At 39.8% G+C, this 13,330-nt stretch overlaps 2 protein-coding genes across 5 annotated transcripts in view; one reads left to right on the forward strand and one right to left on the reverse strand.

Moving 5' to 3' along the window:
- Positions 1 to 347: 347 nt before the first annotated feature.
- On the reverse strand, positions 348 to 12,371 carry ENY2 (ENY2 transcription and export complex 2 subunit). 4 transcript variants are annotated; one of them, XM_066265811.1, is made up of 6 exons: positions 12,218 to 12,363; positions 11,306 to 11,345; positions 10,742 to 10,818; positions 6,726 to 6,796; positions 4,302 to 4,376; positions 348 to 1,405 (listed from the first exon to the last, which is right to left on the reverse strand). In XM_066265811.1, exons 3-6 carry the CDS (start codon positions 10,807 to 10,809, stop codon positions 1,329 to 1,331), a joined length of 291 nt encoding a protein of 96 aa, XP_066121908.1. In that variant the 5' UTR covers positions 10,810 to 10,818; positions 11,306 to 11,345; positions 12,218 to 12,363; the 3' UTR covers positions 348 to 1,328. The 4 variants fall into 4 exon arrangements, with proteins under 4 accessions (XP_066121908.1, XP_066121910.1, XP_066121909.1 ...); XM_066265813.1 differs by having other exon boundaries at positions 12,290 to 12,322; XM_066265812.1 differs by lacking the exon at positions 11,306 to 11,345 and having other exon boundaries at positions 12,290 to 12,371.
- A 215-nt stretch (positions 12,372 to 12,586) lies between these two features.
- Positions 12,587 to 13,330, forward strand: part of NUDCD1 (NudC domain containing 1) — a 60,886-nt gene continuing 60,142 nt past the window's right edge. The window contains exon 1 of the mRNA XM_066265814.1: positions 12,587 to 12,796. Within this exon, the coding sequence (XP_066121911.1) occupies positions 12,679 to 12,796 (118 nt within the window). The 5' untranslated portion in view covers positions 12,587 to 12,678. The remainder of the gene's footprint in view (positions 12,797 to 13,330) is intronic.

Below are 13,330 nucleotides of genomic sequence, written 5' to 3' on the forward strand. Positions count from 1 at the left end.
TTACCCCACTTATCTGGGCGTGAACTGAGGCAGGAAGAGGGCAGGGAGCAGACACCCGATCACCTCGCCACAAGGGGTCCTTGATCAGCAGCATAAGCATTGATTGGGTTTGTCAGAAATAGAATCCTGTGCAACACCTCTTACCTTCAAATCAGTATTTTAACAAGCTCCTCAGGCAATACGTATCCCTAGGAGGTACGACTTGCATTGATAAGGAATACAGTAGGGGTAGTTACTAAGGGAAGAATGTCACTATGTTAGGTGTGGTCAGTTTGAGGTGCTCTTGGAACATCCAAGGAAGCTGATCCATAGTAGGTGGGTACACGCATATGGAGACGGGGTTGAAGTCTGGGTTGGTGATGCAATTTACCATTTATTAACCTGTTAGTATTTGAAGTCATGGTCCGACCCATTCCCTGGGATTTCTCCAGGAAAAGCGTATCATTAGTCAGGCAGAGGGCTCAGGAGCAAGCCCTAAGAAACACCATTATTTCAAGTCCATACGGCAAAAGGTACTCCACAAGAAATAGAAGGAACTTCCAGTGGTAGGAATAAACAGTGAGGAGTGGGAGGAAAGTTCCAGTGGCGGGATGCTCAACATTCTCAGTTTCCAGAAGAGGTCACATAAGTACAGACAAGAGTCCATTGGATTTGGCAATCTTGATGTCAGAGTAAAGCTATGGGTGGAGGTTATTTCCCATTAAGTTCTTTCTTGACCTTAGTATGTGGGGATGTAATTTAGAGTTTCTGCTTTCAAAGTTCAGATGAGTAGATAAGTGAGAGGAGCTTGGTATGGAGCCAGTTTTGCAATTGTTCTCTCTTCCAATAGGATGGTAAATTCTTTGAGGAATAAGGAAGGCACATAAAGATAAGTAAGACCCAGTCCTAATGCTCAGTTTATAACAAATAAGACAACTGTAGTACAAGATGGGGCATGTATTATAAAATACTATAGGGATTCAAAACAGAAACACACCGTATCTAGACAATCAGAAGAGGCTGCTTACTTCTCCTCAGTTGTGAGCACAGAAATATGCACATACTTAATAAGTAAACTATATTAGTTGCTGACTTTTTCTCACAACAAATCTGGTAGATTGTTGAAAAGTCCCATTTATTCCAAAATCCAAGGAAACTTCAAACTCATTCATGAGATATTTATTAAAATAACACATTTAGGGAAAAAAATCAATACAATGTATACATCATTACCGAAAACTGTATACCATCATACAAAAAAGGATTTTATTTTGGGAAAGCGATTCCTAATTTATGGCAAGTTTTACTGTCAGAAGTAAGATCACAAAACAACACAAGCTAATTCAATCTTAAAGGCTGGCATGCTGAGCAAGGAATGTTCTTATTCTTTGTAGAAGCTCCTTCTTTACACTGTCAGGTACCAGGGCTGAAATACAAAATATAAGAGTAAGAATATTCCAATTAATATATGTCAATTTGAGATATATTTTATTCAGGATGACTAATCCATAAATTTATTTATAATTTACTTCACAAATAGCCCTCATGCTTTAATAAAAAAAAATAGATAAATATCTGAAAAAATCAAGTATCTTTGCAATTCAATATTGGAATGAACTATCCAGTACTGAAATATACTGCACACTGACAACATGGAAAAACTCTTTAAACTAGGAGTAAAAAAGGCATTTTTTAAACATACAGGCTGTAAGAAATTGATAATTTTAATTCAAATGCAACATCAACTTAATAAGCTTGGTCAAAATCACTGTTAACAGGCAAAAGACAAAAACTGGGAAAACATTTACTGAAAGGGGCTATCTCTCTACAATTTCTTCTATTTGATAAGAAAAAGATCAGCAGGCTGGTAGAAAAATGAGTATAGCAGATAAAGAAAAGGAGAAGTACACAGTTCTTGAACAAAAAAGGGATAAACCTCACAGTAGAAATAAAAATTAAAACCACATTGAGATAACATATTTTACCAATCAGATTGGCTAAAATTCCAATAATATACAGTGTTGGCAGGACTGAGGGACAAACTGGCAGTTTCATGTTAGCTGGTGGGAGTGTAAACTGGTACAACATTTTTGGGAAAGTAATTTGGGAATATTTTATATAAATAAGTACACATACTCTCTGACTCAGCAAAGATGCGAAAACACCACAGTGGTTATATTTCCTGTATTTTTACTGTTTGAATTTGAACCATGTCACTGTATTATCTATGAGGGTCCTAAATTAAAAATGAAAAAAAAAAAAAGCCCTGTTGTTTGAAATTTTAATATTAAATGTCAGTAAACAAATACACATTATTGTTGTTCCTTTTTTTGGCTATTAAAAAATAAGGGCAATAGAGAATTAACTAACAGTTCTAATGTTATTTGCTTACATCTTAGGAAATGGAAAGCTTCAGATATAGTCCAATATTTCTATAAAGAATTCCAGAAGTCAGTACACAAATCAAATGAGACAGATACTTTTCTGTATAAATTATTTAGTTTAAGCCTGCCTAGAAATAAAGACTACATAATTAATTCAAGTACACTGGAAATGTGATCAATATGTACATTACATATACTTTTAGTTAAAGTTATGGTGTTGGAGAACAGATCAGCTGCTCTGGGGTTGGGGACAGGGTATGAATACAGAGGGCCAGCCTGAGAGAGTTTCAAGGCAGTGGTGGCTACATGAATTTATACATGTGTACAAAATTCAGAGAATTGCACACTAAAAAAAAGGTCAATTTCACTGTATATTTATAACAATAAAAGGCTTCTACTTGTAACTGTAAAGACTAAGCGCATACAAGAACAGATTTACTTTCACTTCTCTTTTGCTCATTCTCCCGCACGGGCGCTACAGGGACTGATATTTCCAAGACTACAGCGTTCACGGAGAAAAAAAGGACAATTTCTACCCTGTATAGCCAGTTCCTACGTAACGGTAACAGATTAAGCATCAATTACAGAAGAAAAATAAAAAACAAAGTTAGGGAATACTATTTTAAAACATAAACTCATGGAGAGGGATAATAAATACTGTTGGTTTGTTTTTTCTTTTTCCTTTTTCTTGCCCTGAGACCTGTGTGAAGAAAGAGTCAGGTGTTTGTAGCTGCAAGTAGGCCAAAACATATGGTGGGAAGGTCCAGGGGATTCCCTACTCCTTCCCACCAGCTAAGCAGTTCAGGGAGCTAGCAGTCTCCAATAATAATTTTCAAACTTACTTTTACACTTAAAATTTTTTTTACTCTTTTTCTTTTTTTATGTCAGAGACAGAGAGAGAAGGACAGAGAGAGGGACAGATAGGAAGAGAGGAAGAGAGATGAGAAGCATCAATTCTTTGTTGCGACTCCTTAGTTGTTCATTGATTGCTTTCTCATATGTGCTTTGACTGGGGGGGCTACAACAGAGTGAGTGACCCCTTGCTCAAGTCAGTGACCTTGGGCTCAAGCCAGCGACCTTTGGGCTCAAGCCTGCAACCATGGGGTCATGTCTATGATCCCACGCTCAAGCTGGCGACCTCAGGGTTTTGAACCTGAGTCCTCTGCATCCTAGGCCGATGCTCTACCCACTGTTCCACTGCTCCACTGCCTGGTCAGGCCTACTATTTCTATGTGACAAAAGAAAAGGTCATTTAATTTGCCTGCTTCCACTTCCACTTTCTCAAAATAAATGAAAAAAATATAGCTCCATCTGAGACAACAATATAATGTAGTTCCTGACAATATTTATTCTATTACATCAATGGTAATATATTTCCTCTCTGTCCTTTGCCTTCAATAAACAAGACATTAAAAGAAGAAATGCACTGGTTGTAGTGTGAATCTTAAGTATGAATAGCCCTCAACATGGAATTACAGCACTACCAAATTCTTAGACATTAGAGAAGACAGAGGTTGGTTTATCTTTAATAAGCAGAAAGAGAGTGGAGCAATGACTCAGGGACAGAAATAAAGCTCTGACTTAATAAATATTTAAGTGAAATCAGGCCATATCTAATAAGTTTATAAACTTTAGCATCATGTACTATTTGCCTCTATAAAATCACATATTTTAAAAATCATCTGTCTTAACAACCCTATCAACTTATTTGCATACTGTTTTAGATTGCAGAAACATTTCACATCTCTTATCTCACGTTACTCAAAACCATGCCAGAGAGGTAGGTAGGCAATTATAAGTCTTCCCAATGAAAAAACACCAAGTACCCACATAACTTTGGAAATGTTTTCCTTGTAGAAAGAAGGACAAGTAGAACCAGCGAGAGAAACGATCCCGTCTTTAGCACACGTCTCTTTTCACACAATTTGTATTCCTCACCTCTGCCTTTTGGTGTGATTTCAGCCACCAAGTCATCAACAGTAACGTGTTCTAGTCCTTTTTCTTTAATTACCTCTTATGCAAAAGCAAAAAACAAATCATATCATTTAAAATCATTATCTGTAAGAAAGATTTTCATAGAGGAAGGGTTAAGATCATGTTTTTAGAGTGCAGACTGGTCTTTAAAAAAAAAAAGAGGACACTTCTTTTTTAATGTGTATTTAGTTCAACTTTAAACACATATTCACCAGATAAAATCATATACGCCTGTTCATCTCTCAGCTCAAGAAATACAACACAGAATGAATTTGAACTGTATGGTTAAATTTAACATTTGCAAAGAGCTGGAAACACAACTGCACAGATCTTACTTCACTGTAATCATAGTAGCTCTTATATTTATGGAGGGAAAAAAGCTATTATTTGTGTCCAACTTATAATTTCATAGCCCAAAATGAAAATATAGAACTCTTTTGCTCCTCTCCTCTCTAGGCTGGGCCATGGAAGGAGAAGAAAGTAGTTACCATTTACTGAACATCTCTTATGTGTTGGAAGCTTTACATCATTTCAGTCACAATAATTGAATGAACAGGGCATTTTCCTAATGGGCTGGGAATGATCTCCAGTTCACAAGTGAGGCAACTGAGGTGTAAGGATGAAATAACTCATCCAAACATGAGCTGAAATACAGCTCTAGTCTCCTACTAGTGAAGAAGTGGGACTTCAAAGTCTATGCTAGTACTAATTTGTCACATTCCTTATTAAGGTTAATGTTATAGATAAACAGCTGCCACTGTCATTATTACTTGTAGAAACCCTACAAAATAATGAGAAATCACTAAAAATAACCAAAATGCTATTATTATACTAAAAGCTGAGCCATAATGGAGGCTCGTCTTAGTGACGTGTAATCTATCTACTGGTGTCATCATCAATATTAAGCAATATTATAACTCCTATTCTACATTTTAAAAAATAAGTAGACCCTGACCGGGTAGCTTAGTTCAGTGGTGAGATTCAAACAACAACCGGTTCTCTGCTGTTTTATGTATAAAAAAATGATATAATGGAAAGTAGTTTATTATTTCATGCAATTTAATACTTAAGAATAATAAGAGGTACACAAAATTAGATTATAAGAGTTTTTAAATATTAATAAAAAAATATTAAATAATACCTGACAAAAAAATACAAGTTGTCACCCCCTGGTTGTTTGGCACTTTTTCTCTTTCCGTTATATGTTTGTTTACTGCAGTAACAAACATAAAGGAATTAAAATGCAGTATTTCATCAAAGAAATAATGAGTTTTATGAAATGAATAAATAAATACTATAAGCATAGTTCCGTCAAAGTTTTTTCACCTATGGATGGAGTGAATATTACTACAGGTGCTTAGAATATGCTATTGTACAGATGAATGTTAAAAAAAATAAGGAATGTAAATTTGTGATTTCCACATTAAGTGACTGCCTAGGCACCCACCTTAGAGAGAACCCTGATTACAAGTGCCATTTTAACCAGTTCGCTGAACTCAACAAAAAATTAGGTATTGGATCTGCTAAACTGGTGTGAACCGGCTGAATCCCACCACTGGCTCAGTTGGTTTAGAGCATCATCCCGATACTCCAACATTGTTGGTTCGATTCCCAGTCAGGGCACACAGGAGAAGTGACCATCTGCTTCTCCACCCTTCTCCATTCTCTCTCTCTCTCTCTCTCTCTCTCTCCCCTCTCCCACAGCCATGGCTTGATGGGTTCCAGTGAGTTGGCCCTGGTGTTAAGGATGTCTCAAGCACTAAAAATAGCTCAGTTGTCAGGCAACAGAGCAATAACCCAGATGGGCAGAGCATTGCTTGCTGGGCAGATTCCAGTGGAGGTGCATGCAAGAGTCTTGTTTCCCTGCCTCCCTTCCTCTCACTGAATAAAAAGAATCAACCAATGAATGCACAAGTGGAATAACAAACTGATGGTTTTTTCTCTCTCTCTAAAATTAATAAATAAAAATTTAAAAATAAACATAATTTTCTAAAATAAATTTTTCAAAATATTATTAAAGAGACATAATTCCTATCCATCTAACAATCAGAAAGTGCTCAATTTGTTAAATTAAAATATATTAGGAATAAGTAATGTTGCATTTTGAATAGGAACACTGGAAAAAGTCTGTACTTTGAAGCCAGATAAAATCTTACCTTGCTTATTTTAAGAGAAACACAAGAAAATTTCTAAAAATTTAGGAATTAGGTCTATGTATTATCCTAAAGAGGAGTAAATTATTACTATAAGTCAATTTTCAATTTCTTTAAAATTATGTTGAGCACTTAACATACCTTTAAAATACTGATTGTAATTTTTCTAGTAAACCCCAAATCAACCAAGTTGGGAGCACTGGAATTAGCTTTTCTTCTAAATCAAACTGATTACCTTTACAGTGTGCCTTCAATTGATCCTTCCAGCCACATTCAATTAATTTAGCTCTCAGCAACTCTTTGAGGCTGTTGAAAAAGAAGTGTTTTCAAATTAAACTACAACAATGTACGATATCTTACGAATGTTTGAATCAAAGGTTCAATCCTTCAATTAAAAACTCCCTGCCTTCCAGTCACAAAACTTTAATTTAACCATGGCTAAATCCTGGTACTATCATGAAACAGTTTAAATAGTTCTTTGATCTTATGTGAGTCATTTAAACTCTGGCTCTCGTTCTATCAGTAAGATAGAAGTGGATAGGACACAACACATCTGCAGCTCTACCGTGGCCTGCTTACAGACTATCTATTTCCCTCCACCAACAGGAATAGTGCGGGTCTGTACAACTTCTGGAGGGTATTATTTGAACTTGGAGCAGCTACACTACCAAACTCTTCAAACTCCAGAATCCCTTCTCTACCCACAGATTTCTAACCTTCAGTTCCCTTACTTTACCACTATTTCTCTCTCTCAAAGACTTCCCCTTCCCTTTTTCCACTAACCTCCTAAATTATTCATCAACTATGTATTTCATTGAATCTAACACTTTCTTCCCCATGTTTTAACAATTCAGTAATTGGCATACCTATCATAATTTATTTGGCAGGGTTTTCTTGTTTCTTATTGGTTTTAAAAAAAGGTGTATATTGCAACTAATGGCATCATGGATGTAATAAAATATTTTCTTCTCAGTACTTTCTCATCCTTTTGTCATACTCACTCTTAACAAAACCTCAATCTTCAACCTAAACCATGTAATTTCTCAGCTTAAACATGGCATAGTACAAACCAAAATGCTCATCTCAGTATTTAATCAGGTTTTTCAATCTTTTTTGTGTGTGACAGAGATAGAGAGGGAGACAAAGAGAGGGACAGACAGGAAGGGAGAGAGATGAGAAGCATCAATTCTTCATTTTGGCACCTTAGTTATTCACCGATTGCCAATTGCTTTCTCATATGTGCCTTGATGAGGTGGGGACGGAGGCATGAGTGACCCTTGCTCAAGCCAGTGACTTTGGGCTCAAGCCAGCAATCATGAGGTCATGTCCATGATCCCACGCTCAAGCTGGTGAACCTGGATGCAAGCAGGTGACCTCAGGGTTTCAAACCTGGGTCCTCTAAGTCCCAGACCGACGCTCTATCCACTGTGCCACTACCTGGTCAGGCAGGTCTTTCAATATTAATAGGGCCCAAACCCACTCATGCTTCCCTCCAACCTCAGCCTGTTCTCCTTTCACAATGGCCACTCCATTCTTCCGGTGCTGCAGGCTAGAAAGCATGGTAGCGTCTTTCACTCAGCAACTTTGTTAACACTACACAGCCAACCCATGAGGAAATCCTATGGTTTCCAGTTTTTACATATACACCTGCAATCCAGATGGTTTTCATCCTCTCTGCCATTACTACCCCTGTGCAAGCTACCAGCCTGTCCTGACTGGATTGTTACCAAAGCCTCCTAACCCATCCCTCTGCTGCTTCCTTGTCCATTTCCATTCTCCTCTCCCTGTTTAAAACTCTCCAGTGGCTTCCTAATCTACTTGGAATACCTTCAAGTCTGCTACAGCCTAAATCAGTGTTTTTTGACCAATGTGCCGTGGCACACTAGTGTGCCGTGAGACATGGTCAGGTGTGAGTATAAATACATTTAGAAACTATATTATTAACTATATGTATAATATGTACTGTGTTAGAGTGTCATTTTGGTAGGTGGTGTGCCCTAGGATTTTGTAAATGTAAAAAATGTGCCACGGCTCAAAAAAGGTTGAAAATCACTGGCCTAAATGACCCTCCATGATTTTCCCCCTGCCCAGCTACGCCCGCTTTCTCCTTTCCCTCTCCCAGTTTAGTCAGTCTCATTAGCTTCCATGTGCTCCTCAAAATGCCAAAAAGCTCCGGTCTCAGGACCTTGGCTCTAGGAGTCCTCCCATCTCCCTCATAGCCTTCAGCTCTCTCACCAGTGAAGTCTTGTTTTTTCTATACAAAGTAACATGACTCATTATTCTCTGCTTTGTTTTTCCTCTAGAACTCATCACTACCTGACATATTAGACATTTATTGTCTGTTTCCTTCCATTAGAATGGAAGCTCCAAGAAAGGACAGACTTTATTTTGTTTACGACTATAATTTCAGCACCTTAACAGGACACAGCAGGTGGCAGAAATTCAGGAACTGAGCTGCATGAATGAAAACACAAATTAAAAAAAAAAAAAGTATAATCCCCTATATTCATTATCAGCAATACTATCTTCTGTTTCCCAAGGCACTTTTCTGGTTTCTACCTTCTTCCTCATTTCTGATTTTATTTAAAAAACAAAAAAACAAAGTTCTTTTTTCCATTTGCTGTCTTTCATTTTTAACCCAATATAATCTTCTAAATACAGTGTGCACGCGATCTCCAATGCTTCCAGTCTGTCCGCCACCCTGCCAGAATAGCATTCCTGAAGTGCAAATGGGATCTAGTCATTCCCCTTTAAAAATCTTTTAATGACTCACACCACCCAAGGATACTATCAACAACAGATGTTTCTGCAAACCCACCACCCATTTTCCTGCCTTTTTTTGACAGGAAAAAAAAAACCAACAAGAAAAAAACCCCTTTCACCACTCTCAGTGTAAGAAATTCAGAGAGGGCAGTGGTGATGGAAATGTGACCAGGCAAGGTGGCTGTAACTAGCCTATCACCTAAGTAAGATGCTAATCAAGCTAGGACTTTATCGAAAATACTCGAGGGAAGGTAGTCTGTGCCAGAGGAAGATACATTTTTAACCACTAACATCTGTAGGTTGACCCTGTTTTAGAATAAAGCCAACACAGAGAAAAGCACTACTGAGTGAGAAAAGAAATATTCTTAAAAACTTTTGAGTGCCTGGACCCAGTGATGCCTGAAGCAACTTCAAGCTCTAGACTTTCTAGTTAGATGAGCTTACATATTTCCATTGGTTAAGCCAGTTTCTATCAATTTCAATTAAAAAAATTCTGACATACAAAATCTACCCCTCCCGTCCACTGTTGCAGCCACAAAGCTTTTACCCTTTATCTTCTAGCTTTAAGTCTGCACTTCCCTGGAACATTCTTACGCTGTGATAAAGCTCTGTGACTTTGCACATTCTGTTCCATCTGCCTAGATTGTCTTGAGAACTGCTAATCCTTCTTGACCCTCTGAAATACCTCTTTTACTATTCTGTACTAGACCTTAACTGATCACCTTAACCTTCAGGTAGAGTCAAAAGATCCCTACTATTCCTTCTATATAAATTTTTCTCACAATTTATCGACCTGCTTCTGGAGGCCTTCCTTGATTCCTCAGCATCTCCTTCCTACTGTCCAATCCTTTTGTTCATTTTACAAATATTTACTTGGCCAATTATGAGCTAGGCATGATACTGGTTATACAATGGTATTTCTGCTGTCAAGTAACTTATATTGAAGGACACAAACTAGCAAAGTAGATGGTCACAATACAATGTGATTAAATGTTTAGACAGAACAAGGTATTTGGGAGTTAACAGATACTCAGAAGAGATATTTAAATTAAGACCTGAAAGATGCAACACAAGTAGCTAAGGATTAGGGGGGAAAAGATAAAGAATTTTTCAGGAAGTAGGAATAGTACATAGTACTCTGACATGAAGAGAGTCTGGTAAGTAAAATCTGTTCTATTATGTCGTTTCCCTGTTAAAAACTGGGTAATCTTATGTCTCCAATTGTAGTTATTTGTAAATTTCTTGCTATTACACAATCTTTGAGAGAGATTCATTTCTTATTCATATTTTTAATCACCTACTTCCCTCCAAGTCCTGCAATGTTAAACAGACCTACTTCTCGTAGATGTCAGGAACTGAAACTTTTGACAATCTCTTTCCGTAACTCTTTCCACTGACAACAGTTTTGTTCTTTCATATTTAGATTCTTATACATAACTATAATTTAAAGGTGTTAATTGCAACTTATTAACACAGTCTATTACTTACCGTTCTCTTTCTCCAGTTTCTATCAACTTTTGGTTAATCGCTGCTCTCATCTGCGCATCTTTGTTCATCTTGCTAACCTGAACATCAACAAGTACTTTCAGATATAGAACATTTACAAAGCATTTTCTTCTAAACCCTCTAGGCAAGCATCTAACCATGTTTAACATTTAATCAAATGTAGGGGTGATAAATTTCAACAACGTGTTAAGTGTCGTTACTCAGTATTTACTCCATCCCAAGAAGTCATACTGATGAACTCAGTTAACAATTTTCTTCCCCCATATACCCTTAATTGAGTCTTTAAATAGTAATTATTGTAACATTTACTAAATACTTATATGCTTGGTACTGGGCTAACACATTGGTTTTTATCTCTTTTAACAAGCAGAACTTATTTTTTTATATATTAACATATTTATATTTTACAGATGAGGAAACTGAGGCACTGAGATAGAAACTGGTGAAGGCAGGTTTGGAACTCACGTGCTCTGACCCCAGAACGCCCCACCCCCCACCCCGGGGGAAACTTGAACAGCATATCGTAACTGATAATCGTTTCTGTACCTTAACTGCATTCAAACTTTTGGGGAAGCCATAATATAACCTAAGAATCAATAAAAGATTAAGCATTGTTGGTGAAAAATGAAACGTCAAGATCAACTTCTAAGTGCTTTACTTTTCACTAGGATTTATCCAGAATCACAACTACCAAACTAGCTGTAAGTACATTAGTGTCTGCTCTTCATCTGAGACTGTTGGAATAAGGGAAAAACAAATCCCAAACTAATTCCAAACTTGGAAAGTTCTCAATTTTCAGTAAAAACAGACAGCCAACACCAAAATGGTGCAGAAAGAAGTGGAAGGTTAGGTTGTAAAATCTGAAACGCGCTAACATGACTTCACCTAACCTGTCACTAACTTCAGACTACTTCGGTCTTCTCCCATCTAAACCTCTATGGAAACTCACACTGGCAGTTGAGTGTTCAGAGTTGATTTCTTTCTTTTTCTTTTTTTGAGTGGACAGGAAAAAGGAGAAGTGGAGAGAAAAAAAACTAAGAAATGTCTGCTTTTGTACGTGGAAGGCTAACGTTTTCAAAATAATCCTAAGGTCTGGTCAGTCCCGTTCCTAGAATCTCGAACTTCAGCTCGCCCCTACTGGGCGAATAGTGACCTTGGACAAGTCAATTCGTAGAAGACCTCAGTTTTCTCACGGGTAAAACCAGGGCGCTACGGGATCCCTCCCAGTCCAGTCATTCTGGGGAAAGCAGAACAGGGCGGAGACAGCGGGAGAGGTGGGCGGGGAGGAGCCGGGACACAAAGCGAGGACTGGCTGCAGGCCAACTCCGGTCGCACGCCCTGTCGGAGAGCCCTACAGGCCCGCGAGCGCGGGTCAGGGAAGCTAAGGAAAGACAGCACATCGAAAGGAGCCTGGGCTGGGCCCGGGTCCCGGCCCTGAGGACCACGGGCATAGCTCACCACCATCACCGCGGGCGAGGGCCGTCCCTTCCCAGCGACGAAATGACCCTTGCGCTGACGACCGTTACCTACCACACTCTTCGGCTGCCCGGACTTAGACCCTCAGTAGCTCGGGCGCCTAAGCACACAGAAAGCTAGAACACGCATTTCCGGGGCGGGGTCTCACCACCCTGCCTATAAAGTGAGAATTTAACCGAGCGCGGGCCGCCTCCTGGCCGCTTAGCCTTCTGGGTAAGAGAGTCCAACTCCTCCTGTCGCGCGGGAGCTGGGTCCCGCTGGAAACTACGTAGCCCAGCATGCAGGTTAACTTCCTCCAGGGACTACATTTCCCAGAAGGCATTCTGCGCCGCGGCGTTTCCTGGGATGGGACCCACGCCGCCTCCCCGCCTCTGTGCTGCGAGTGAAGCGCGGATCTTTCAACAAGAGCTTTATTAATTCTCACGCTGGGATACTGGAACGCGATGGAGGTGGCCGCCAACTGCTCCCTGCGGGTGAAGAGACCTCTGTTGGATCCCCGATTCGAGGGTTACAAACTCTCCCTCGAGCCGCTGCCTTGTTACCAGCTGGAGCTTGACGCAGGTGGGAAGCGGGGGCCCCCCCTTGCACTCTTCTTCTCCCCTTTCGGCTGCCAGGGGGCCAGACCCTTCCCGCATTCTCTCCCTTTCTGACTCGGGCAGGCGTGGCGATCGCCGCCTTCCTGACGGCCCGTCGGACGGGGGTGGACACAGGGTGGCGGTGCCTGGAGAGAGACGCCCATCCCGGAACTCCGTGGGGGCCACCTTCGCGGGGCTCTTCTCGAGCGGGAGCACGGGCCGGCACTCGGCCCGCCGCCGGGGCTCCGGGGTCCGGCAGGCGCGTGCTGTGGGACCGAGGCCGCCAGTCCGTCCCTGGCTCGGTCCCTACCCCCCCGGAGCATCCTCTGTGCAAGTGTGCGTTGAGGAGCGACACCTCCTTGGAGGACCCCCAACGCCGTTTTCCTCTGGCCGAGACCCATTTCATAAAAGAAACTTCATTGTAGTTCAGAGCATTTTCGGTTACCTAGGTGATATCATACTAAGGACTGTATTGTAGAGAACATCTCTGGAAAAATTTGAGAAAAAGTTGGTTTTTGTA

Source organism: Saccopteryx bilineata, chromosome 3 (genome assembly GCF_036850765.1).
Source record: "Saccopteryx bilineata isolate mSacBil1 chromosome 3, mSacBil1_pri_phased_curated, whole genome shotgun sequence".
In the NCBI taxonomy this organism is placed as follows: domain Eukaryota; kingdom Metazoa; phylum Chordata; class Mammalia; order Chiroptera; family Emballonuridae; genus Saccopteryx; species Saccopteryx bilineata.